This window comes from Nicotiana tabacum, chromosome 19, assembly GCF_000715075.1.
Source record: "Nicotiana tabacum cultivar K326 chromosome 19, ASM71507v2, whole genome shotgun sequence".
Lineage (NCBI taxonomy): Eukaryota > Viridiplantae > Streptophyta > Magnoliopsida > Solanales > Solanaceae > Nicotiana > Nicotiana tabacum.
Window position 1 is genome coordinate 103113883 of NC_134098.1, and position 25410 is coordinate 103139292.

Genomic DNA, 25410 nt, shown 5'->3' on the forward strand with positions numbered 1-25410 from the left:
GAGGTTATGTTACGAGTTATGTTATTAGTATGATAGTCGTGTGTTATGTTTTGAAGTCAAACGAGTGGTGGAACAAAAGTCGATGAAAGTCATCACAAGTTACGTTCATAAGTTTTACTGAAACTTTAGGTCAAATGTAACTGCGATTTTCTCCCAATATACTTAGATTTATGGGGTGTTCCACCTATCAAATTAAAGATCTATGAGTCTACTTTCCAACGCATTAAACCGTTTGTCAATACGAAATCGGAGTAGAGAGATATGTGCATTTTTGCGAGACTGCACAGACTGTCACCTACTTGCTTAAACGAGAATCCAAAACTGGGTCAGTTCGGGTCGTCCAAAACTGGGCCAGTTCAGCTCGCTCAAAGAGGCCTTTTTAAAGGCTTATCCCCTTCATATATTAGGATGATAATAGGGCAAAATAACCAGACTTAATTTCTGCAAAAATCCTCCTAAAGATTTCTCACAAACCCCAATTGATTTTCTCTCCCTTTCAAGTTCTAATTGGAGGTAAAGCCTAGAGTTTGAAGAACCAAGATAGGAACTGAGTTATCCCACAAATAAGGTAAGTTTACTGCTCTCTTTCATTCATTCTTTACAGTTGTAGATGCATGGAAAGTTATTCTATATTTGTAAGAACTCACGGGACGGTAATCGGAAGCCGTGAGTTTGAGTTATTCACTTGTAGCGGACTGTTTTGTGGACTATTTTGTGGACTGTTTTGTGGTGCTGTTGGACTGCGTGTTTTACTACTGTTTTGTGGAGTTTTGGAGGAGGAAGGGTGTGGAGAAACACCACATAAATGCAGGATGTTGGGCTGGTCGTTCGTCGTAACATTTTCGGGTTGTTGACACTACTACGGTGGTCGTTTTGTGTATGAAGAGATTGGGGTGTGTTGGGCTATTTTGTAGTATTGTGTGGTGTACATAAGGTTGGAAAATAATGTATATATGTTGTTATTGTTATTTTTGGTGTTGTTGGTATTATCTTGAATTTGGAGGAAGTAAGGATTATAGGGGAGATGTTGTCCGTTTTAATACAAAATAAGCATGTCGTTCGTTGTGCGATAGTTGTACTTTTCGTAACTTAATGATAGTATTATTATCGTTGTTGTAGATTAAGGTGAGAAGTATTATTATCGTTGTTGTAGATTAAGGTAAGAAGAGGCGAGTTCAACTTGGTGATTGAAAAGAGTGTGATAAGGTATGTTAAGGCTAAGCCTTCCTTCATTTTGGCATGATCTCGTAGCTACATGTGTTAGTAATGAGACATAAAGAGTAGTTCGTATTCATGAATTTATTCACATTATTCTAGTCTCATAAGTTACAATATTATTCCTTATCGAGACTCTATATTCAATTTAGTATTGTCTTCTTCCAATCAAGAGAGCAGCAAGCCTATATATACAGTATTACAGTATTTTCATTACCATCGAGCTATAATCGATGGGCAGGCCCCTATTGGGCAACCTCTGATCAGATGGAAAGTTATATACCGAGCCTACTGTGGCCGAGCGCCTATGAGCGAGCCCAGCATGGTCGAGATACATAGCCTAGTATGGCCGAGTGCCTATGAGCGAGCCTACTATGGCAGAGCAGTTATATATACCGAGCCTTATAAGGCCGTACAATTATTTTACTTACTATATTGAAGGAGCTGAGTCAGTATCAACAAGTAAGTATATCTCCAGATCATCTTTGACTCTCAATTACTTTCAATTATTAAATTATCAGTTCAGTTTTAACTTTCAGTTATGGTATTGCCTTATATACTCGGTACATTATTTTATACTAACGTCCCTTTTCTGGGAACGCTGTATTTCATGCGTGCAGGTTCAGATAGACAGACGGGTAGACCTTCTTAGTAGGTGTTTTCAGAGTTCAGCCTGATCGGTAAGCTCCAAGTCCTTCGGAGTTATCGGGTCTAAGTTTTCGTCTACATCTTTTGTATGTATGTATATATGTTATGGGTAGGTCGGGGCCATGTTCCGATCATAATATATCCATCAGTAGAGGCTTGTAGACATATCTTGTCAGTTAGTGCACTATGTTGGGATTCTAGGCCTGGTATGTATATTTTGGTGGTTTGTCAGTTGTAGTAGTTATGACGGCCTTGTCGGGCAAACTTTATATTGATGTTTAGTCAGTACTAGTTTCCATTCAGTTTTATATTTTGCTTCGCAGATTATCTTGCAAGGTGGCCCCATGGCCAAATTATGACATTATATGTTTAGAGTCCCTTAGTCGCAATTTGGTACACTAGGTTAGTTGAGGCACCGGGTGCCAGTCTCGCTCCCAGGTCGGGGCGTGACAAACTTGGTATCAAAGCAGTTCTGTCCTAGGGAGTCTACAAGCCGTGTCTAGTAGGATCTTGTTTATAGATGTGTTGCGCACCACATTATATAAGCATGGAGCTACAGGACATTTAGGAGTTGGTTACCCTTCTTTCAAATCTAAATCGTGCTGTAGAACTGAGTTATAGGAAATTTGAGTTAAACTTACGTGTTGGTGTTTTCATACACAGATGACAGTGACTAGGAAGACTACGGCTAGCCAGAGGGGAGATACAACAACAGGTGAGGGGACCAGCAGGGTACCCCCAGTAGATGGGTCCCAGTCTGAGGCCCAAGGCAAGACCCTTACTCAGCCATTACCGGTTCCTCCACCACCTGAGGAGATTCCTAGGGATACCGCACATCCAGTTCCCCCTCCACTTTCACCAGATCAGGACTTGAGGAGTGCGGTGCATTTGTTGACATAATTGGTAGCTACCCAGCAGCAAGCTAGGGCATCAGCTAGTGGAGGATCTTCTGAGGGGTCTGGGAGTTCAAGGGTCCGAGAGTTTATTGCTTTGAGTCCCCCAGATTTTACGGGGTCAGATCAGAGGGAGGACCCGCAGGATTTCATAGATCAGCTTCACAGGATCTTTCGGGTTATGCATGCCACAGAGAAAGAAGCAGTTGAGCTAGCAGCTTTTTGACTCCGAGATATAGCCATCCTTTGGTACGAGGGATGGGAGAGGTCCAGGGCACGTGATGCACCTCCATCTAGTTGGGAGAATTTTTCAGATGCTTTTCTTGACCAGTACTTATCGAGGGAGATCCGACAGGCTCGGGTCGATCAGCTTCTAGCCCTTAAGCAGGGCAATATGAGTGTTCGAGAGTATAGTCTCTATTTTGACTCATTAGCCAGATATGCACCATCCATAGTTGTTACTATGCGTGATAGGATCCACAGGTTTATAGCAGGGTTAGCCCCAGAGTTGACCGAGGCATGTGCCACCGCTGCATTGCATGATAATATGGATATCTCCCGGATTCAGGCATTCGCTCAGAATATAGAAAGGGGTAGGCGTCGACAGCAGGGTACAGAGAGGACTGAGCAAGGGCAGCGTAAGAGGATGAGATTTCCTAGGTATCAGGAGCAGTCTCAGGGTAGTTATAGGCCCCAGTACTTCGGACGGCCACCTAGGCCTCCGCTACCTCAGTTACAGGGTTACAGGTATGACCGCTATACTCAGTCAGGACCAAGTGAGAGCTCACGGGCGTCGGTTTTGCAACGACAACGAGGTTCAAGGCAGACATGGTCATTTCCACCGCGGTGTGACATCTGTGGTAGAGGACACTTGGGCCAATGCTGAGCAGGTTCTGATGTTTGTTATACATGTGGGCGTCCGGGGCATATGATGCGAGATTGCCCAAATAGAGATTCTGGGGGTATGGCACAACCAGCAAGTTCAGCGACAGGATCATCTATGTCTGTGCATCCTTCTGGGCGCGAGTCTCAATCTTCGGCTGGTAGAGGTCGAGGCAGAGGTAGAGGTTCCATTTCAGGTGTTAATCAGAATCGTATTTATGCTTTAGCGGGTCGACAGGACCAGGAGTCTTCACCAGACATTGTGACAGGTATATTGACCATTTGCTCTCACGATGCTTATGCCTTGATAGACCCAGGATCTACTTTATCATATATTACCCCATTTGTCGTGGGGAAATTTGGTATAGTGCCTGAAATACTAAGTGATCCTTTTGCGGTATCTACACCGGTCGGAGAATCGATTATTGCTAGACGGGTTTACCGAGGTTGTACGGTGACAGTTTGTAGTCGTCAGACCTCAACTGACCTAGTTGAGCTAGAGATGATGGATTTTGATGCTATCATGGGCATGGACTGGTTATCAGCTTGCTATGCCATAGTTGATTGCCGAGCAAAGGCAGCCAGATTTCATTTTCCAGGTGAGGCAGTCCTTGAATGGGTAGGTAATACAGCGGCACCCAGAGGTAGGTTTATTTCTTATATGAAGGCGATGAAAATGATTGCAAAAGGGTGCATTTATCATATTGTGTGAGTTAGAGATGCAGATGCTGAGATATCTACACTTCAGTCTATTCCCGTAGTCAATGAGTATGCAGATGTGTTTCCAGATGAGCTTCCAGGTATTCCTCCAGAGCGAGAGATTAATTTTAGCATCGATTTGCTTCCAGGAACTCAACCAATATCCATCCCTCCGTATAGAATGGCACCTGCCGAATTAAAGGAGTTGAAGGAGCAGTTAAAAGATTTGCTGGAGAAAGGTTTCATCAGGCCCAGTACCTCACCTTGAGGTGCACCGGTACTCTTTGTGCGAAAGAAAGACGGCTCGTTGAGGATGTGTATCAATTATAGGCAGCTGAACAAGGTAACTATTAAGAATAAGTATCCACTTCCAAGGATTGATGACTTGTTTGATCAGTTGCAGGAGGCTAAATTCTTTTCAAAGATAGATTTGAGATCGGGATACCACCAGCTCAGAGTTCGGGAGAAAGATATTCCGAAGACAGCCTTCAGGACCCGATATGGCCACTTTGAGTTCCTTGTCATGTCCTTCGGGTTGACGAATGCACCCGCTGTATTTATGGACTTGATGAATAGCCTATTCCGGCCATTTGTAGATCTGTTCGTGATAGTATTTATTGATGATATTCTGGTCTATTCAAGTTCAGAGGATGAGCATGTGGACCACTTGCGAGCGGTACTCCAAACCCTCCGTGATCGTAAGTTGTATGCTAAGTTTTCTAAATATGAGTTCTGGTTGAAGTCTGTAGCATTCTTGGGGCATATTGTATCCGATGAAAGTATAAAGGTAGACACTCAGAAGATTGAGGCCGTGAAATCTTGGCCTAGACCTACCACTCCGACAGAGGTTCGTAGCTTTCTAGGCTTAGCAAGATACTACCGGAGGTTCGTAGAGGGTTTTTCTTCCCTTTCGGCACCATTGACGAAGTTGATGTAGAAATCAACTAAGTTTCAGTGGACGGAGTCTTGCTAGCGGAGTTTCCAAGAGCTTAAGAACATGTTGACCTCAACGCCAGTTCTAACACTTCTAGAGGATCCAGAGGGTTATGTCGTGTATTGTGATGCCTCAGGTGTCGGGTTAGGATGTGTCCTGATGCAACATGGGAAGGTAATTGCGTATGCTTTAAGGCAGTTAAGGAAGCACGAGAAGAATTATCCAACCCACGATCTCGAGTTAGCTGCGGTTGTCCATGCACTTAAGATATGGCGGCATTATTTATATGGTGTTCATGTTGATGTATTTACAGATCATAAAAGTCTGCAATATATATTCAAGCAAAAAGAGTTGAATTTGCGACAGAGGCGATGGCTTGAGTTATTGAAATATTATGATGTTAACATTCTCTATCATCCAGGGAAAGCTAATGTTGTAGCAGACGCCTTAAGCCGCCGATCTATGGGTAGCTTAGCACATGTAAAGGCCGAGAAAAGACAATTAACTAGAGAGATTCATCAAATGGCTTGTTTGGGGGTTCGGCTAGTAGATTCCAACGATGATGGAGTTGTACTCCAAAACACTACAAAATCATCTCTCACAGCTGAAGTCAAGGAAAGGCAGTACAAGGACCTAGAGTTGGTCGAGTTGGGAGAGCGAGTTCTGCAGCAGAAGAATCCATTGTTAGAGCTCAAGGGAGATGGTTTCTCAGATACATGGGTCGTTTGTGTGTTCCAAATGTAGCAGGGCTACGAGACAGGATTATGTCAGAGGCACATTATTCGTGGTACTCCATTCATCCTGGGTCGACGAAGATGTATCATAACATTAATGATGTGTACTGGTGGAACGATATGAAGAAGAACATTATAGAGTTTGTCGCCCAGTGTCCTAGTTTCCAGCAGGTGAAAATAGAGCATCAGAAGCCCGGAGAGCTAATGCAGACTATAGAGATCCCGACATGGAAATGGGAGGCGATAAACATGGACTTTGTTACGGGTTTACCTCGTTTTCATCGTAAGTTCGATTCTATATGGGTGATAGTCGATAGGCTCACTAAATCAGCTCATTTTCTACCGGTCAGATCTACATATACAGTAGAAGATTATGCAAAGTTATATATTAAGGAGATAGTGCGGCTACACGGAGTACCAATATCTATTATATCTGACCGTGAGGCTCAATTTACAGCACATTTTTGGAGGTCATTTCAGAGAGGTCTAGGGACTCAGGTGAATCTCAACACATCTTTTCATCCACTGACTGATGGACAAGCTGAGTGCACAATTCAGATGCTCGAGGATATGTTACGAGCATGTGTGTTGGATTTTAAAAGAAGTTGGGATGAACATCTACCTCTTGTCGAGTTTGCATATAATAACAGTTACCACTCTAGTATCTGGATGGCTCCGTATGAGGCTTTGTATGGGCGTAAGTGCAGATCTCCTATAGGGTGGTTTGATGTTGGAGAATCTGGGTTACATGGGCCAAACCTAGTTCAGCAGGCCGTAGAGAAAGTAAAGCTTATCCGGGAGCGACTGTTGACAGCTCAGAGTCGCCAGAAGTCATATTCTGACGTGCGGCGACGAGACTTAGAGTTTGAGGTTAATGACTGGGTATTCTTAAAGGTATCCCCTATGAAGGGCGTGATGAGGTTTGGCAAGAAAGGCAAGCTTAGCCCACGGTATATTGGGCCTTACAGGATTATTCGGAGAGTGGGCCAAGTAGCTTATGAGTTAGAATTTTCCTCAGAATTGGAGTCAGTCCATCCGATTTTTCATGTATCTATGCTACGGAAGTGCATTGGCGATCCTACCAGAGTGGTGTCCACAGATGATGTACAAATTACTGAGGACTTGTCATAAAAGGAAATTCCAGTTGCCATCTTAGACCGACAAATTCGCAAGCTACGAAATAAGGAGGTAGTCTCCGTGAAGGTTTTATGGAGAAGCAATAATGTGGAAGAGATGACATGGGAAGCGGAGGAAGAAATGAAGTATAAATACCCCCACCTATTTCAAACTGAAGATATGGCTCGAGATGGGATGCTACAACATAACTCTATTCAGGCTAGTAGGTCATCAAGTAAGCTCTTATTTTCTCACTTTCAGTATTTATGATTTACGACTCTTTGAGGCAAAGTGTTGTTATTTATAGACATTGGCCATGTGTGGCATGCATAGTATATTTTCTGGCTGCATGCAAGTTGGTTATAGTCTAGTGTACGAAGGAAACTCTGGCAAATTTTTTCCAAAGTCTCTAAAAGTAAACATTCGAGGACGAATGTTCCCAAGGGGAGAATGATGTTACACCCTATATTTTTTTGTACGTAAAACTTCATCGTGAGCAAACTAATATAGGATCCAATAATGAGATCATCTTTGAAAATATATAAAGCAAGTTAATCATGTTACCTCAGAAGTTAATAATATTAAATACCATGAACAACAAGTACAAAGAGGGTTGGAAGGTTTAGAAGCTAAAGGAATTGAAGAAAATAATATTTCGTCGAAAGCCGACAAATTGAGAATGTTATAGCATGTACTTTTGGGATGAGATCAGGGTGTTTTACATGATAAGGAGGTTATGTTACGAGTTATGTTATTCGTATGATAGTCGTGTGTTATGTTTTGAAGTCAAACGAGTGGTGGAACAAAAGTCGATGAAAGTCATCACAAGTTACGTTCATAAGTTTTACTGAAACTTTAGGTCAAATGTAATTGCGATTTTCTCCCAATATACTTAGATTTATGGGGTGTTCCACCCATCAAATTAAAGATCTATGAGTCTACTTTCCAACTCATTAAACCGTTTGTCAATATGATATCGGAGTAGAGAGATATGGGCATTTCTAAGAGACTGCGCAGACTGTCACCTACTTGCTTAAACGAGAATCCAAAACTGGGCTAGTTCGGGTCGCTCAAAGAGGCCTTTTTAAAGGCCTATCCCCTTCATATATTAGAATGATAATAGGGCAAAATAACCAGACTTAATCTCTGAAAAAATCCTCCCAAAAATTTCTCACAAACCCCAATTGATTTTCTCTCCCTTTCAAGTTCTAATTGGAGGTAAAGCCTAGAGTTTGAAGAACCAAGATAGGAGCTGAGTTATTCCATAAATAAGGTAAGTTTACTGCTCTCTTTCATCCATTCTTTACAGTTGTAGATGCATGGTAAGTTATTCTATATTTGTAAGAACTCACGGGACGGTGATCGGAAGCCGTGAGTTCAAGTTATTCACTTGTAGCGGACTGTTTTATGGATTGTTTTGTGGATTGTTTGGTGTTGCTGTTGGGCTGCGTGATTTACTACTATTTTGTGGAGTTTTGGAGGAGGAAAGGGTGTGGAGAAATACCACATAAATACAGGATGTTGGGCTGGTCTTTCGTCGTAACATTTTCGGGGTTGTTGACACTACTACGATGGTCGTTTTGTGTATGAAGAGATTGGGGTGTGTTGGGCTATTTTGTAGTATTGTGTGGTGTACATAAGGCTGGAAAATAATGTATATATGCTGTTATTGTTATTTTTGGTGTTGTTGGTGTTATCTTAAATTTGGAGGAAGTAAGAATTATAGGGGAGATGCTGTCCTTTTTAATACAAAATAAGCATATCGTTCGTTATGCGATAGTTATACGTTTCATAACTTAATGATAGTATTATTATCGTTGTTGTAGATTAAGGTGAGAAGAGGCGAGTTCAACTTGGTGATTGGAAAGAGTGTGATAAGGTATGTTAAGGCTAAGCCTTCCTTCATTTTGGCATGATCTCGTAGCTACATGTGTTAGTAATGAGACATAAAGAGAAGTTCGTATTCATGAATTTATTCACATTATTCTAGTCTCATAAGTTATAATATTATTCCTTATCGAGACTCTATATTCAATTTAGTATTGTCTTCTTCCAGACAAGAGAGCAGCAAGCCTATATATACAGTATTACAATATTTTCATTACCATCGAGCTATAATCGATGGGCAGGCCCCTATTGGGCAACCTCTGATCAGATGGAAAGTTATATACCGAGCCTACTGTGGCCGAGCGCCTATGAGCGAGCCCAGCATGGTCGAGATACATAGCCTAGTATGGCCGAGCACCTATGAGCGAGCCTACTACGGCAGAGCAGTTATATATACCGAGCCTTATAAGGCCGGACAATTATTTTACTTACTATATTGAAGGAGTTGAGTCAGTATCAACAAGTAAGTATATCTCCAGATCATCTTTGACTCTCAATTACTTTCAATTATTATATTATCAGTTCAGTTTTAACTTTCAGTTATGTTATTGCCTTATATACTCGGTACATTATTTTATACTGACGTCCCTTTTCTGAGGATGCTGCATTTCATGCGTGCAGGTTCAGATAGACAGATGAGTAGACCTCCTCAGTAGGTGTTTTCAGAGTTCAGCCTGATCGGTAAGCTCCAAGTCCTTCGGAGTTATCGGGTCTAGGTTTTTGTGTACATCTTCTGTATGTATGTATATATGTTATGGGTAGGTCGGGGCCTTGTTCCGATCACAATATATCCATTAGTAGAGGCTTGTAGACATATCCTGTCAGTTAGTGCACTATGTTGGGATTCTAGGCCTGGTATACATATTTTGGTGGTTTGTCAGTTGTAGTAGTTATGACGGCCTTGTCGGCCCAACTTTATATTGATGTTTAGTCAGTGCTAGTTTTCATTCAGTTTTATATTTTGCTTCGCAAATTATCTTGCAAGGTGGCCCCATGGCCAAATTATGACATTATATATTCAGAGTCCCTTAGTCACAATTTGGTACACCAGGTTAGTTGAGGTACCGGGTGCTAGTCTCGCTCCCAGGCAGGGGCGTGACAGCATATGGGGTCCAGAGCCAACTTTTAATGACACACATAAGGTTCCATCAACTACTGAACCTCCTTCTTTCTAAGGACCCAAACTGTTGCTTGTTTCTAAGGGTCCAAACTGTTGCTTCTAATATAAGAGAACTAGATTACACAACAAATAAGAGATTGCACCCACTCCAATACTCAAAAAAACAGAAAAAGGAATAGCTTTGGATCATCATTCATGGTGCTAGCAAAAAAATAAAGAGCTCTGGGTTATCATCCATGGCTTTTCAATCTATACCTAAGTGTGTTATATGCACATTATAGATACAAATTAAAAGTAAATGGACGGCATAAATATTTTGAGTAGGAAAATAATTGAAAAAAAGGGAGAAACGCTATAGAGATGATATAACAAGAAAATACTCCCAACATTTAATATCATGAGAAGAGTAGCCAGTGAAGGAGCAGAGTCAAAAGCAAAGTAAAAGCACTCCTTCTGTGAGCAGCTTGTTCGGGTTAATTTGACGAGATGGATAACGGAAAGGATTAAGGGGGATTGTCGTTCATTTATAATAACTATGTAATTTTTGCTTAAAGTTATTTGAGGTGACAAAATGGGAAAAACACAATGCAATCTCAGCTCTTAAATTTTGAATGTACATGTGGCTCACATCAAGATGTCTATTGATGATTACTGGATGAATACATTATTGGAGCGAATCGGAACCCTATTTACATGGTGCATATACGTTTATGGTCCTTTTAATTATTGAAGATAAATGGACTGCACCTTCAATTCTTGTATTTTTAATCTATGTACCTTGAGTTTTTCCACTATTTCATTAGTAGCGTGATCACCTTTACTCATTTTTACTCAATAAAAATGGTAGACAAATAAACTCACTTTCATCAGTCACGATCAACAAATTGAATTTCTTTCTATTTTGGCTTTTATAATTTTGTGTGAATTTATAAGGATTCAATTGAAAACGCGGTGGTGTTTAAAAGAAAATAGCATTTTAAAATAATAAAAACAGAATAGTATTGGAATCCTACAGGATAACATCCTTATTTTTAGTAGAACTCAAATTTGTTACACTAAGTTTCAACATTAATATTAATATTCCATAACATAAAACTTTTTAAGATACCATAATAAGACAAAATACGTGAACATCACTAAATAGGAAAATCAGAGTACCAAAACTAATCATAATGTATTTGTTTACTTTATTTTTGTGTTTTTTTCTTCAAAATTTTAAATTAATTTTGGATATTAAATTAACATTTTATTTTGGAAAAGTAAACCTTGAATGGCCATTATTTCGAAATTTTGTTATATTCCTATATTTAGATGGTATATTAATAAGTTAATAAATAACTGAATAATTTAACACGTTAGCAAATTTACTTTTCTAAACCTTAATAATTGATTTTTTCCCATAAATATGGTGAATGTAAATTCTAAAAACTATAGCTTCATTTGGGTTTTAGGAAAATTTTCTGATATTCCATTTGTCTGAAAACTTTGATAAAATCAACAGGTACAAAAACAAACAAGAGTTGTTTTGTTTCTTGCCTTACATATATACCTTGTGCAGGTACGAGATTTTTTCTGATAGACCCTCAACTCAGGGTCTCATGGGTTAGCAACTTCAAGTAATATTCTAGATGTTGTTTTTCTTTATTAGAGTTTTAGCATTTAACATTAATTAGGTGTATAAAAAAGCACAGTCCGGTGCACTAAGCTCCTGCTATGCACGAATATTAATTATGTGTATATTTATATTAAACTTGATTTTAATTATTTAGCAAAATATAAATGTATACCAATTTATTTTATGAAAAGTATTTTTTTAATAATTGAGAAGTTCATCTATAAAAAAATATAAAACAAAAAAACTACTCTTTTTTGAATTGCAGAGAAACTACCTTACGAATAAAATTAATTTTATTGAAAAGGAATTGGCGAGAATATTACACATAAAACTGCGGTGTGTCAAAGGAATTTGCATACAGATTAAGGGGGCAAAGTATGTATTAGGCCAAAATTATTTTACCTTCTAATATGTATTTAAGTTAAATAAAACTAGACAAAAATACAAACTAAATATTAGCAACATTTATGAGTTTATGATAAGGTTTGATTATATTATTGAGAGTTGTCTTTTATGATAAGGTTTGATTATATTATTGAGAGCTGTCATTCGTAAAGTTGTGTATAGAGAATGATCATTAATTAATGAGAATTCCATATATGCAATATTTGAAAATATGAATAAATATTATTTGAAGTTTGAGTCAATTATCCGCTCGGATCTGAAGTAGTTCAATCTCTTTAATGCAACTTCATAAATCAAATCTGAAGTTCTTTTATCTTTCAAATGCAACTTTAGAAATTCGAATCTTAAGTAGTTTACTTTATTGATTGCAACTTCAGAAATTCGAATCTTAAGTAGTTCACTCTATTGAATGCAACTTCGGATTTCGAATCTAAAATTCTGAATGGAACTTCGGATTTCGAATCTTAAATTCTGAAACATAAACTTGTTTTTCGATTTTCAACAATCCAATACACGATTCAATACCAAAATTTACTTTAAATGGGCTCAAATTTAAAGCATAACTTTTAAATATCATAAATAACAAATCTCGATCATCAGATTATTGAAATAACAACAAATTTAACAAACCCAATAAGAAAACAAAATTAAAGAAAAAGAGAAAAGCGTATGTATCTGAAGTTATCTAAAAATTGGGTATCAGTTAAATTTTTTTTTAAAAGTAGATATAAATTCAACGGATAACGCAAAATTTGGCTCCGCATAAAAATTTTGCCTTTCACTATGGTTGTTGGCCCGGGCACAACCGAGGCTAATCTTAACTAGTAATAGCTATGTTAGAGAGTACTTTCTCACTTCTATTTTCACCTATAGTCGAGCCAGCCAATCCTAATCGATTGAGTTCGAGCTTCAGTTGATCATTGATCAAACTAAACTTTGTCCAAAATCGAGCCGCAAATAAGATAAGTTGTGACGTTAACTCAATCAACATAAAATGCGAGTGCCAAGCTAAAATACAAGTGCCAAACTAAACCTCCATACATTTCAGCCTAGTAAGCATATCTTGAGTATTACATAAATTTTGACAAATTTAATAAGTTTTCTCGTAAAATAAGAAATGAGAGTACGAAGAATACGTTTTTTCAAACATAAAAAGTAGTACCCACATGATTTTATATTCAAAAGAGTTTTTCAATTTACAAAATATTGTAAATGGAAGGTGTTTCCCAAGCCCATGTATGGGATTGCACTGGGTTTCAAAATTTTATTAATTGAAAGTTAAATGTGATGTTGAATAGCACAAAGACCAAATTTGGTGTATTTGTGAAACAAACTGGATATTACATCCAAAGTAACTTATTGTATTAACTCACCAAACGAAATTACAATAAAAAAATGTTCATAGAACAATAGAAACAACACCGAAGGAAATAGAGGCGAGATGAGAAAAGAAACTACAACAGGAAGCTAAGAAGAAAGGAGATGAGATATAGATTCGGAAGAGGAGATGAGAAGCACAGACTTGAACCGAAGCTTCAAGATAATTCGCATGCCCTGTATTCCCCGGGATCCCAAATATAATGTCCTAGCATTCTATTTAGTTATTTAGTCAATGAGCCTTTTCTCAATTTAACTCTAGTCCCAATGCTCCCAACTGGATCAGCTTTGTTGCACACTTCTGACCCATAATCCCATACTGAGTCACGCGGGTTCACAACAATACCTCCCGCCTCGAAAAGAACCTTGTTCTCAAGGTTCTGGGTAAAACAGAAAATGCAACAATATCCGCTTAACCTTGTCAACAACAAACATTAAATTCAAAGCAACAGTAGGATGGTTGGTTTTCTCTTCCCATAGTTCCGCCTGACATCTAGATAGTATAAGCATAACAGTACAACAATTAGGATCACCATCTAGCCGCGATGAGATCAATCTAGCTAAGTGAAGTTGCACCATGTATTTTATCTTGAAGTAAAAACAATGTTATCCAATTAAAGGAGCCCTCAAACTTCAGAATACTAGCCTGCATGAGTTGCTGGACTTTAGCTTCTGAAAGTTTTGAAGCAAGCCCAGCCAATCCAGATTTTATTCTTTCATATGTGATTGTTCCACTATCGTTGGTATCCATACTCGCGAACACATATTTCAGATACTTGATTTCTTCTTCTGATAAATCTGTTGCAGTGACCTTTAATGCTGGTTTCATGAGATTGCCTATTACCCTGAACTGCTTCAGTTTGGACAGCACTACATGGTCTATTGGCTTGTCTGATGCTTCCTCCCATTGAAGCTATGGTTGTTCAATAACTTTTGATGAAGTACTTCTCTGTTTCATATCCTCTGGTAGCATTGTTGGAACTAGGTCCTTTGCATTATTTGTTATGAATGGCCATGGACCAGTGAGAAAGTCATTTACTCCATCGGTGAAGATATGAAATCCAAAATTAGTCGCTTGTATTGCATATCATCCTTGCTAGCCAGCAAGAAATTCTCTAGCTTAAGATCCTTATGCATAACACCCATGAAATAGCTATTGTGGACTACATTTGGAAGCTATCTAAAATTATCAGCAAGATCTTTCTCTAACGAATATCCTCGGGTGATGGTTCCATCAAACAACTTCCCTCCAGCACACAGTACCATCAGAAGGTGCATATAATACTTGTCCTTATAAAATGATGTAGGTAAAGCAGTCGAGCGATTCAGTACTATGCAACTCAGAAATAAACACTGCAAAATTCTGTCGCAAAGACTGTTTAATGATTAACACGAACTCTTCCAACAAAACTGGGCTTGCAGACTCAAGCAACAAAATATCATCAGGAACATATGTCTCAATATTAGGGACCTCATTAGCCAACATGAACTTTTTATCATGTGGCAGAACAGACACATGACTAAGAAAAAGATTCAGCCATGACTCCTTATGTGAAACTGGACTTAGCAGAAAACTAATTGGAACCCTTTGAGGAATGTTGTCAAATACTAAGACTATACTGGTTCGTGATTTTTCCTCCTCCGCAATAGTAGTTCCGCTTAGGGTTTCCACATTCCAATTGAAACCAAAGGAAACCACTAAGGAATTAAAATTATTAAGTGAACTTTCTTGTAACGATCCGGCCAGTCGTTCCAGGAGTTATAGCCTTGTTTCCCCATTCCTGCTTCTTTATGTGTTGTTCAGCGGTGTTGAGTTATATCGAGTTGGTAGGTTTGGGTCCGGAGTAGTTTTGGAGTGAAATGAACACTTAGTCTCTTAGTTAGAAAGTTAAGTTAGACAAGTCAACCGAAAGTTGACTTATGAGTAAACGAATTCGGATGTGGATTTTTATGATTCGATTAGCTTCGTGGGGTGATTTTAGACTTAGGAGTGTGTCCGGAATGTAATTTGGAGGTTCGTGGTAGAATTAGGCTTGAATTGGCGAAAGTTGAAAGTTTAGAAGTTCTTAAGCTTGAATTCGAGGTTGATTTGGTGTTTGGGTGTTGTTTTGGGTGTTCCGGAGGTTCAACTAAGTTCAGGTAGTGATATATGACTTGTTGGAATTATTGGTTGAGGTTCTGAGGGCCTCGTGTGAGTTTCGGATAGGTTTGGGTTGTGTTGCGCTCGTTTTTCTTATGTTTCGACGTCGTTTCTTCAAGTATAAATGATATTATATTGAACAAATGAGCTTCGATTTCTTTTTTGATTGAAGAATTAGATCCATATTGTAATTAAGGACCCGTAGCAAAAAAAATCGTCGAATTTGGACATCGTATGAGAATTTTATGGTCATTTTACTAAGAATTAGGTTGCTAGATTTTTCAGCTTAATTACGAAATTGTCACTAACGGCATATTTACTAACGGCATATTTAAAAATCTGTACTATTTGCAAATATTAAAACCTACATATCTCCTTTATTATAAGGTCAAATTGAGTGATTCAAAAGCCTAACTTGACTAAAATTTCACAAGGAATCCATTGGAGGTATAAAAAGCGAGTTTAAGGATCGTTTATCATGAGAAACGAGGTAGAATAACTGGCGGGAAAATATATAAAACGAGGATTTGTTCATTCAGTCATATTTTGAGTTGGGGAGCTCGAATTTGGGCGATTTTGGGGGCGATTTTCACCATAAGGATTGGGTAAGTGTTCTCTACTCAGTTTTGGTTATATTTCATGAATCCATCTTCGTTTTTGAGATTTGATTGATGATTTCAAAGTGAAATTGAGGGAATTAGGGTTTGAGTTTTGGAGAGTTTAAGTGAGGATTTGAGGGACCAAACGGAGTCCTATTTTGATGAATTTTATATGGTTAGACTCAAGAGAGGATGAGGTTTATTATTCTGCCATTTTTGACTGATTTCGAGACGTGGGCTCGGGGGGCGGGTTTTGGCCGGTTTCGGATTTTTGGCATATTTTGTAGTTTTTATTGTGGAATTCAATTCGTTAGCCTATGTTGATGATATTAATCTGATTATGGTTAGATTTGGAGCTTCTGGAGACCAAGTCCAGAGACGACGACATCCCGGAGTAGGATTTTACGCTGTTAAGGTAAGTAACAATTTTAACTCTAGCTTTGAGGGTATAAACCCGGAGAATTTGATATCGTGTGACTGTTTGAAGGTGATACCCACGCTAGGTGACGAGCGTGTGGGTGTATACCTCGAGGGATTGAGACTTGGTCCGTCCCATGAGGCCTCATGACCATCATCTGTGTTTACGTAGTTACTTGTTGTTGAACTTGTCTGTCTTCATGTTAGAGATCATGCTTAGGCTTTATTCATGCTCACATTATTTGTACTCAGTCATAGAAATTATTGTACATGTTTACCTCAGTCTCTATTATTTGCTAATATGCAGTGATACTTGATGTGGGCTGTGTTCCCTTTTTTGTTGATGATGGTGAGACTAGTGAGGTACATGATTGAGTGAGGTCGAGGGCCTGGTTGTGAAGATATTAATACCATAGCGCGTGAGTTGTCCGCGTAGCACGTGAGTTGACCGTGCGGGTCCAGGGATTGATACCATAGCGCGTGAGTTGTCCGCGTAGTACATGAGTTGACCGTGCGGATCCAGGTATTGATATGATGGCACCTGAGTTGTCCGTGCTTAGAGCTTGGGCTTTGGGTGCCCCTCCGGAGTCTGTACACACCCTCAGTGAGCGCAGAGTGTTGAGTGTTTTGAGTGCTGAGTGCGAGTGATGAGTGATGGAGTGACACTACTGTGAGGTTGTATTTATTAGTGTTGTTGCTGCATTCATCTGTTAAACTTCTTTGTGGCATTTACTGAGTTATGGAATTTACCTGTTTATTTTTATTTATTTTTAAATTGTGAAAATAAATAATTGGACTGTTTTACTTAGCTCGTCACTACTACTCAGTTCCTTAGTTATTTCTGTTACTACTGAGTTGGTTGTACTCATATTACACCCTGCACTTTATGTGCAGATCCAGGTGAGTTAGAGCGCGGCGATCGTTGAGTTCAGGCCGGCTATCTGTGGAGATTGTAAGGTAGCTGCTAGCGTTCGCAAGACCTTGTTACTCCTTTTGTCATTTCTTCTTTTGGACAGTTAGACAATATATATATATATCTTAGTTTATAATTTTAGACACTCATGACTTAGTGACACCCTGATGTTTGGGGCTCGTTTTCGTATTTTCTATAATTATATTTAGAGTTGATTTAGTTTACGAGAAATTCAAATGTTGGTATTATTTTATTAAATTCTTATAATCGATTTAATAGTAATATTTTGGGAAATAGGCTTGCCTTATAACACGATAGGCGTCATCACAATCATGGTTAGATTTTGGGTCGTGACACTAACAACTCAGCAACTATCTCGAAATTGTCCTTGAGGCTAAATACACCAAAATGCAGTGTAATTGGAAAGTACCGTGATTTATCCAAATGTACATACAAGTGCTCAAATAAAATGCGTGGAGGAACAGACTCACCGGGATCAAATGGAAGGTATATAGATATATGCTCATGAATCAATCTGATTCCATCCAAAATCAATAGGCCATTCCTGTCCCCGAGTGATTCGACCACTTCATTGTCAACCAAAGATTGGCCGGCATGGTGAGAAAAATTATCAAACGGCTGACTCACATCAGTTCTAGAGTGCTCGTCATCTTCATATGTAACTATGATACCTTCTCCATTGCAAATGATAAAAGGAAGTCTATAGATAGGGAGAATGAGATGGTAATTTCCACAAACTTCACTCTCTGACTCCAACTTTTTGCTGAGAACCAGGCAAATAATCTCAAAGTCATCTACCATAGGTGAGAACTCTTGAAAAGTTTGCCCAGCTCCTTGAGAAAAGTTATCAAACACCTCGCCTTCGCGCGTTGTTGAGGAGCCCTTAATCAATTGATACTTGCCGAAACTAGATCTTCATAAATAAGTGTAGATTGCGTAACAGAAACACTAACCTCATCTTTGTGAGAGCTTTCATCAAACACATGGACATCCTCTGATTTTGCATAATCAGATTCTATTGTATGAGTAAGGACACTAACACCTGATCTCTCTGTAGCAAACACCTTGGAACAACAACATTCATGTGACATATTGTCGAACACCTAGGCTTTAGTTTCTATAAAATATTCCTTGATTGTGGCCATGTGACCTCCCAACAATGCGAGATGCTGTTTACGAAAACGAATTCGCACCTTTGCAGCAAAGTGTTCCCAATCCGTCAATTGCTTGTTCCGAAGAAGCCATTGGAACCACTCCAACGCCTCACCATCTAGGTAAATAGATGCGCGTAACAATTTGTTATTTTTCCCATGTGCCATAAAATTTAAAGTAGCGTTCAGCCTGAGAAATCCGTAACTCTAGATCCTCGCCACTAAATCGTCAGAATTCCACCAGAGTAGACTTACTCGTTGTAAGGTTTTCAACCAACTCATGTAACAGTGAACGATTTTGAGCGATATCCTTCGACCACGAATCCTTCACGACCTTAATTGAATCATCGATAGTTCGAAATATTTGATCCTCCATTGAAGACCTCCGGATAAAAGCACCAATGAAACAAACTGGATATCACACTCAAAGCAACTAATTGTATTAACTCACCAAACTAAATTACAATAACCAAATGTCCATAGAACAATAGAAACAACACTGAAGGAAATAGGGACGAGATGAGAAAAGGAACTGCAACATGAAGCTAAGAAGAAAGGGGATGAGATACAGATTCAGAAGAGGATATGAGAAGCACAAACTTGAGCCGAATCTTCAACATAATTCGCATCCTGTATTCTCCTGCATCCCAAATATCACGTCATAGCATTCTATTTGGTTGTTTAGCCATTGAGTCTCTTTTCTATTTAGCTTCAGGCCCAATAATCCCAATTGGATCAGCTTTGTTGCACACTTCTAACCTATAATCCCATACGTTACGCCGGTTCACAACAATTTACTACTCCCTCCTGTCCTTTTTTTGTTGTTGTCATATTTCTCTTTTATAAGAAAACTATTAATGAGAAAGACTTTTATTATTATACTCGTTTAAATTTTTTATGTTATGTTATCAATATCTTTTACGTTAAAAAATAATTAATACTAAAAATAAAATAAAAAATAATTATATCTTAATTTTTTAAAATTAAAAAATATTTTGAATCAATTATTTATAATAATATGATAGTTAAAATGGATCGGAGAAAATAATAATTAAGGACCAAAATCAGATGTCCAAAGGGACCGAAATTCTCCCAGAAAGAAAAAAAAAAAACGAAACAAGAATGAGCCAACTTTGAAAAGACCCAGAATTTTTTTTGGAAAAGACCGACATGAAAAAAACAAACATGAAAAGACCAAGAGAACCCCGCCATTTTCAACATATATCAATGACTACCCCCATAAAACCCTAATTCTCAAACCCCTTCAAAACTACACTTCCCTTTAGCGGAGCCTCTCCTCCGTGCCACCCCTTCACCGTCGTCTATCGTTTCCTCCTTTTCTCAAATCTACCCAAAACCCAGAACCCCATTTTTGTTTCTGCCTCAAATTAGCCAAAATGTCGATGTCAAAGAGTTCCAAAATGCTTCAATACATCAATTACCGTATGCGTGTAACAATCCAAGACGGCCGTCAATTGATCGGAAAATTCATGGCTTTCGACCGACACATGAACCTCGTGCTCGGAGACTGTGAAGAGTTCCGCAAACTCCCTCCGACAAAAGGATCCAAAGAAGAACGTGAAGATCGGCGTACACTTGGTCTTGTACTTCTCCGTGGTGAAGAGGTTATTTCCATGACTGTTGAGGGCCCACCTCCTCCCGATGAATCCCGGGTCAAGTCTACTGCTGCTGGTTCTGCTGTACCTGGCCCGGGGCTCGGTCGGGCTGCTGGTCGTGGTGTTCCTACCGGGCCTTTAGTTCATGCTCAGCCTGGACTTGCTGGGCCTGTTCGTGGTGTTGGTGGGCCTGCTCCTGGTATGATGCAGCCTCAAATTTCTCGGCCTCCGATGCCGAATGTCTCTGCTCCCCCAATGAATTACCCGCCGCCGGTGATGAGGCCGCCTGGTGGTGGCCCACCAATGCAAATGCAGATGCAGAGACCTGGGGGCCCACCACCGCCTATGGCGCCACCACCACAGTTCAGGCCTGGTGGTGGCCCACCACAGTTCCCGCCGCAGTTTGGTCAGCGGCCAATGGTTCCGCCGCCTCCCATGATGAGGGGCCCACCTCCACCTGGTGCTCCACCTAGACCAGGAATGCCTGGTGGTCCTCCTGGTCAACCGCCTCGCCCGGGTATGCCACCCCCGCCTCCTGGCGGTCAGGTTCCTGTTTATGGACCTCCTCGTCCTGGTATGCCTCCACCACCTAATCAGCAGTAATATAACCGGTAAGTACTGCCAACTGACTTCAAATGTCTATGCTTTACACTCCTTCATTATGTATGAATATATTTTACTATGTTTTAATTTGATATGCTAATTTGAGTTATTATGATGTTAGTGGCAGTTGACCTTTTTTCTTAATTGAAGTAATAGTTGAAATTATAGAGAAGTGCATCTAAGTTCAAAATATATAAAGCTTAATGAATCTGAGTTCTAGGAAATTACACGAGCTGTAGGTGTGACGTTATTAATGGAATAGTGTCAAAATTTAGTATTATATAAAAATTGAAGTGAAGGGAGTTGATACGACATTTGACATGCTCAAGAAGTATGAGTTTCATTTACTGCTGTCTAGCTTCAAACTTCAAATGTAGTTCTATAAATCTAATCTTACGTTCAGAGTTTACAGACTCAGATGTCGGAGTAGGAATTTACTAACTCGCGTAATTTCTTTTCGGCGATTGAACTTGGGCTTACTGAAGAAATGGCTAGTATGATATACTCTATGTTGCTGTCTAGCACGAATCTTTAAGTTTAGCTCTATAATGCTTATCTTAGCTCAAATTCTAGTAATTCGTTGATGAGAAATTTATTTCTAGAGTATATTTTGCAACTAAATTTCGAATGTTAAACTAAACACAGCTATCTCAAGGTTGAGCTAGAGTATGGGAAAAAATTGGATGGTAGGTGCTCATAATATTTGTTACTACTTTTATGGTTATAGCGCATAGTTTTAGCTCTAGCATCAGGTGTTATTTGATAGGGCTCTTTTTCGATAAAGTTGATTAGAGGCTCTTTTAGTTTTCATTACCAATATCATATGTGTAGCGCTTTTTCGTCTTATGGATTGGGCCAGAAAAGAATAATTTACGTGATCTGTTTAACTAGCTCTCATGTCCATGATTCTTCTGAAGGTTTTAAGTAGAATTTCTTTGTTATCGAATTGAGAAGGAAGTACTCAAGCATTAATTCTTATATAAAGTCATTTGAGGACATTTTCTTTTTCGGATGTGTGATTCTAGGACATATGCTGAACTACTATCCAACCGCTAATAATTAACATCTTTTGGAAAGACACTTCTTATCATTTGCTTGTTGCAGTTAGGTTTTATATGGTTTCTCTTGTGTTCAATTGTGTGGTGATCTGCAATAAGATTGGTTCTATGTCAACTGAACGGGATCTCTTCTTTGATTTGGTTTCCGTTTTATGTTAGATAGCAGGTTTGTCAGAGATGAAATCATGTGTGTTGTGCATATTGTAGGCATATATATGTTGATGGATTTATGATATTTGATGTAGTGTGTGTCCTTTTGGAAAGACAACTAGACTAAACATTCTTTTTCAGGATCTTCCACCTTTTAAGGTCATAGCACACGTAGTTGAACACTTATTATACTTGTCATGTTAGCCTTTTCTTGGATGCCCTAGGTTCTTGTTTGAAGCCAGTTGTTTAACACAGAACAAGCGCCATAGCTGACCTTTGGTATTAAATAATTTTGGTTCGTTTTGTTTGTGTAAAACTTTTTTTGTTTTTTGTTGTTGCAAAAAGTGAATTTATTTTTTGGAAACAAGCTGTGTGTTTCAAAGTTATAATCTTTTTTCTTGTGTAGAAAGATGAAAATTTATTTTGAAGTTGAAGTGTCAAGGAGTTGTTTTTCACCAAATAAACACACTCTTCTTCCACTCGCATTCTCATTACTAAAAGGACTACTACTACTACAGAACACATCAACTTCCATAAACTTTTTTTGAGAAGGAAACTTCCATAAACTTTCCTTCCAATCAAATTCATCAAAAATCTTTTTTCCAAATGTCATCCAATGGGCTTCTTAGTCCCGATTGCATTTGCTAGTAACTTGTATAATTATGTGAGAAGCTGAAATCCTTAACTATTTTTTTTTCTGGCTGAGAAATCCATATGAAATGTAGAACTAATGTGAGTTCTTTCCATCATTTTTCTTCTTTCTTCATCTTTTAGGTTGTTTACTGGTTCCTATTTCCTATTGCACTAATGATCTTCGAGCATGGCCAAGATTTTGAGTAATTTGTGGGATATCACTTCAGAGGCTCATTTTTTTCCTTTGTTATGTGTACACGACAAACTTATGGTTACTTTGCGAATTGAAAGTGTGCTACTACTGCCTAGATATACAGCAAATGCGTGTGAATCATTTTTCTTGCATTACTAGAAAAAACTCGGTTTTCTAAGAATGCTCCAGTCATTTAATCAATGAATTCTCTGGAAGAATTGTTCTCTCTTTCCCCTCCCGTTCCTTGGCTCTGTTCCTGGTCCATCTTGAATGATGACTCATTTGTATTGTTTTTCTGGGAGCAGTGTAGGGCTTACTGTAAAGGTCAACTAGTCATATCTTCTCCTGCATGCGTGAATGGTGGTGTTACAAGTATCACTGGGCTAAGGCGGTTTCTATTATGTTGAGCTGGTCAGATGATCTAATCTTCATGCTGTATGCACCCAATGTTCGTCGAGTTCTGTAACTTTGCGATATAGGAGATTTCAAACGGATGTAGTTAACAGTATTTGTCTTTTCTCTTCTTCTGAATATTAAAACTGTTTACTATTTTGATGTGACTGAATGAGAACTTAAGTGGTACTAGACGGAGCTGGAATGTGCGTCTTGCATCTTTTTTTTCTTCCATTCCCTGGATGGCAAGAATAATTGCAGATGCTCAGTACTAGGTTATTTCTTCAACTAGTCTTAGGAGTACGCGAACCTCGTCTGAAAAAACAAAAGTTTTAAAAAAATCTCATAAGCATTATATTAAAGTTTTGAGTTATATAAAAGATAACAAAAAAATAATATAAAATCGTGAGAATGATGATTGTCGATTTTATTCAACAATCTCAATAAAGGAAGAAGCTTTGTCCCTATAGAAGTGCACAAAGTTTTAAATTTTAGTTATGTCAAAACATAATTATTAATTATAATTATGATTTTATCTTACATGAATTCATTATGAATTAGCAAGTTTTACGCTGGCTGGCTGCCTACCGTAATTGTCCTCCTTTATGCTAGCTTGGGACAGCCAATGTAAGCGATCTCACAGAGGCGGAGTTAGGACTGAGTCATAATTATTGTTGTTGACATAAAATGCATTTATGAAGGGTTAAAAATTAATATCAACTCATATTATAATTTCGTATTTTTATAATATATATATTATCAAATTCTTTTAATGCAAATGTATGATCCATAAATCACATTCCATCAAAATTATGGTAGAATTTAATTTGTTTAATAGATCTAAATATTAGAAAAAAAATTAAGTATTAATTTTAATTTTTAACATGGATTTATTTGTTGAAGGAATAATTTAGTTTTTTAAATGTATAAAAGTGGATATGTCAACCAATTTCAACTCTATGGGCAATTAATTTCACATAATTACTCCATAAATTTTTATGTTTTTAGGTACTTTAAATATTATTACTTTTTATTAGATTTAATCTAAAACGTTAATAGTATTTCTCTACTTTCAGAATATATATTTAATTTAAAAATTGACATATAGTAGATAACCAAATCAATAGTTTTCAAAAGTAATTCTATGTGTCCAAAGACAAATAAAATCCCCGTCGATTTTCAATAAATAAAATTGTTGGCATTATTTCTATTTTTAAGTTTTATAAATGTCGAGTTGTGTCTTGAGATAGAAACATAGTCATATTTATAAAATAAATTATATGTCTATAATTTGACGTGAGGGGATTAAATTTTTAAAAGTTAAAGATCACTTTTCTATATGGAAGAAACATATTGATAGCGGTAATGGTATGCTAATAGTTAGTTCTCCTAAATTGAAATAAGTAATGTATTTATATAAGTTAAATCACTTTTTCTTATGGAAGAAACATATTGATAACGGTAATGACACGCTAATAATTAATTCTCCTAAATTGAAATAAGTAATGTATTTATATAAGTTAAATTTTTCTTGACTTGAAATTCCTAAATATTAGGAGCTTTTATATAGTTCAAATATGGAATGATATAATATCCAAAAATTTATTTAATTTTATGTCCTAAATGTTAGGAAAATGAGTAAATGACAATTTTGTCTAATGTAAAATCAAATTTTAAAAGATAAAAAAGATGAACCATATTTCGTTAAGGGTATTCATGTTTTTAATATAGTATAGATTCATTTGAAATTTTCTGTCAAATATGAGTGTCGAGCTTTTAGTGTGAGGGAAAGGGATGGGTGATGCTTCAGTGAATGGGAAAGATTAGGGGGGCAAACATGCGGGTCGGATCGGATATGAGCAAGTTGAAATGGGTAATTTAAAAACGGATAAATTATCCGACTTGACCCATAACTAATATGGATAAAAAATGGGTTATCCAGCAGATAATATGGATATCCATGACTTTTTGAATATGATTACTTTTGGAAGAATTTTT

At 38.0% G+C, this 25410-nt stretch overlaps 1 protein-coding gene across 1 annotated transcript; it reads left to right on the plus strand.

Moving 5' to 3' along the window:
• Window positions 1–20015: 20015 nt before the first annotated feature.
• Window positions 20016–23629, plus strand: LOC107825164 (uncharacterized). The gene is made up of 2 exons (XM_016651992.2): window positions 20016–20993; window positions 23325–23629. Exon 1 carries the CDS (start codon window positions 20164–20166, stop codon window positions 20983–20985), a length of 822 nt encoding a protein of 273 aa, XP_016507478.1. The 5' UTR covers window positions 20016–20163; the 3' UTR covers window positions 20986–20993; window positions 23325–23629.
• The last annotated feature ends 1781 nt before the right edge of the window (window positions 23630–25410 follow it).

What these genes read in the sequence shown, in the direction of transcription:
- LOC107825164 (XM_016651992.2), top strand. Translation starts at nt 20,164, where the DNA reads ATGTCGATGTCAAAGAGTTCCAAAATGCTTCAATACATCAATTACCGT.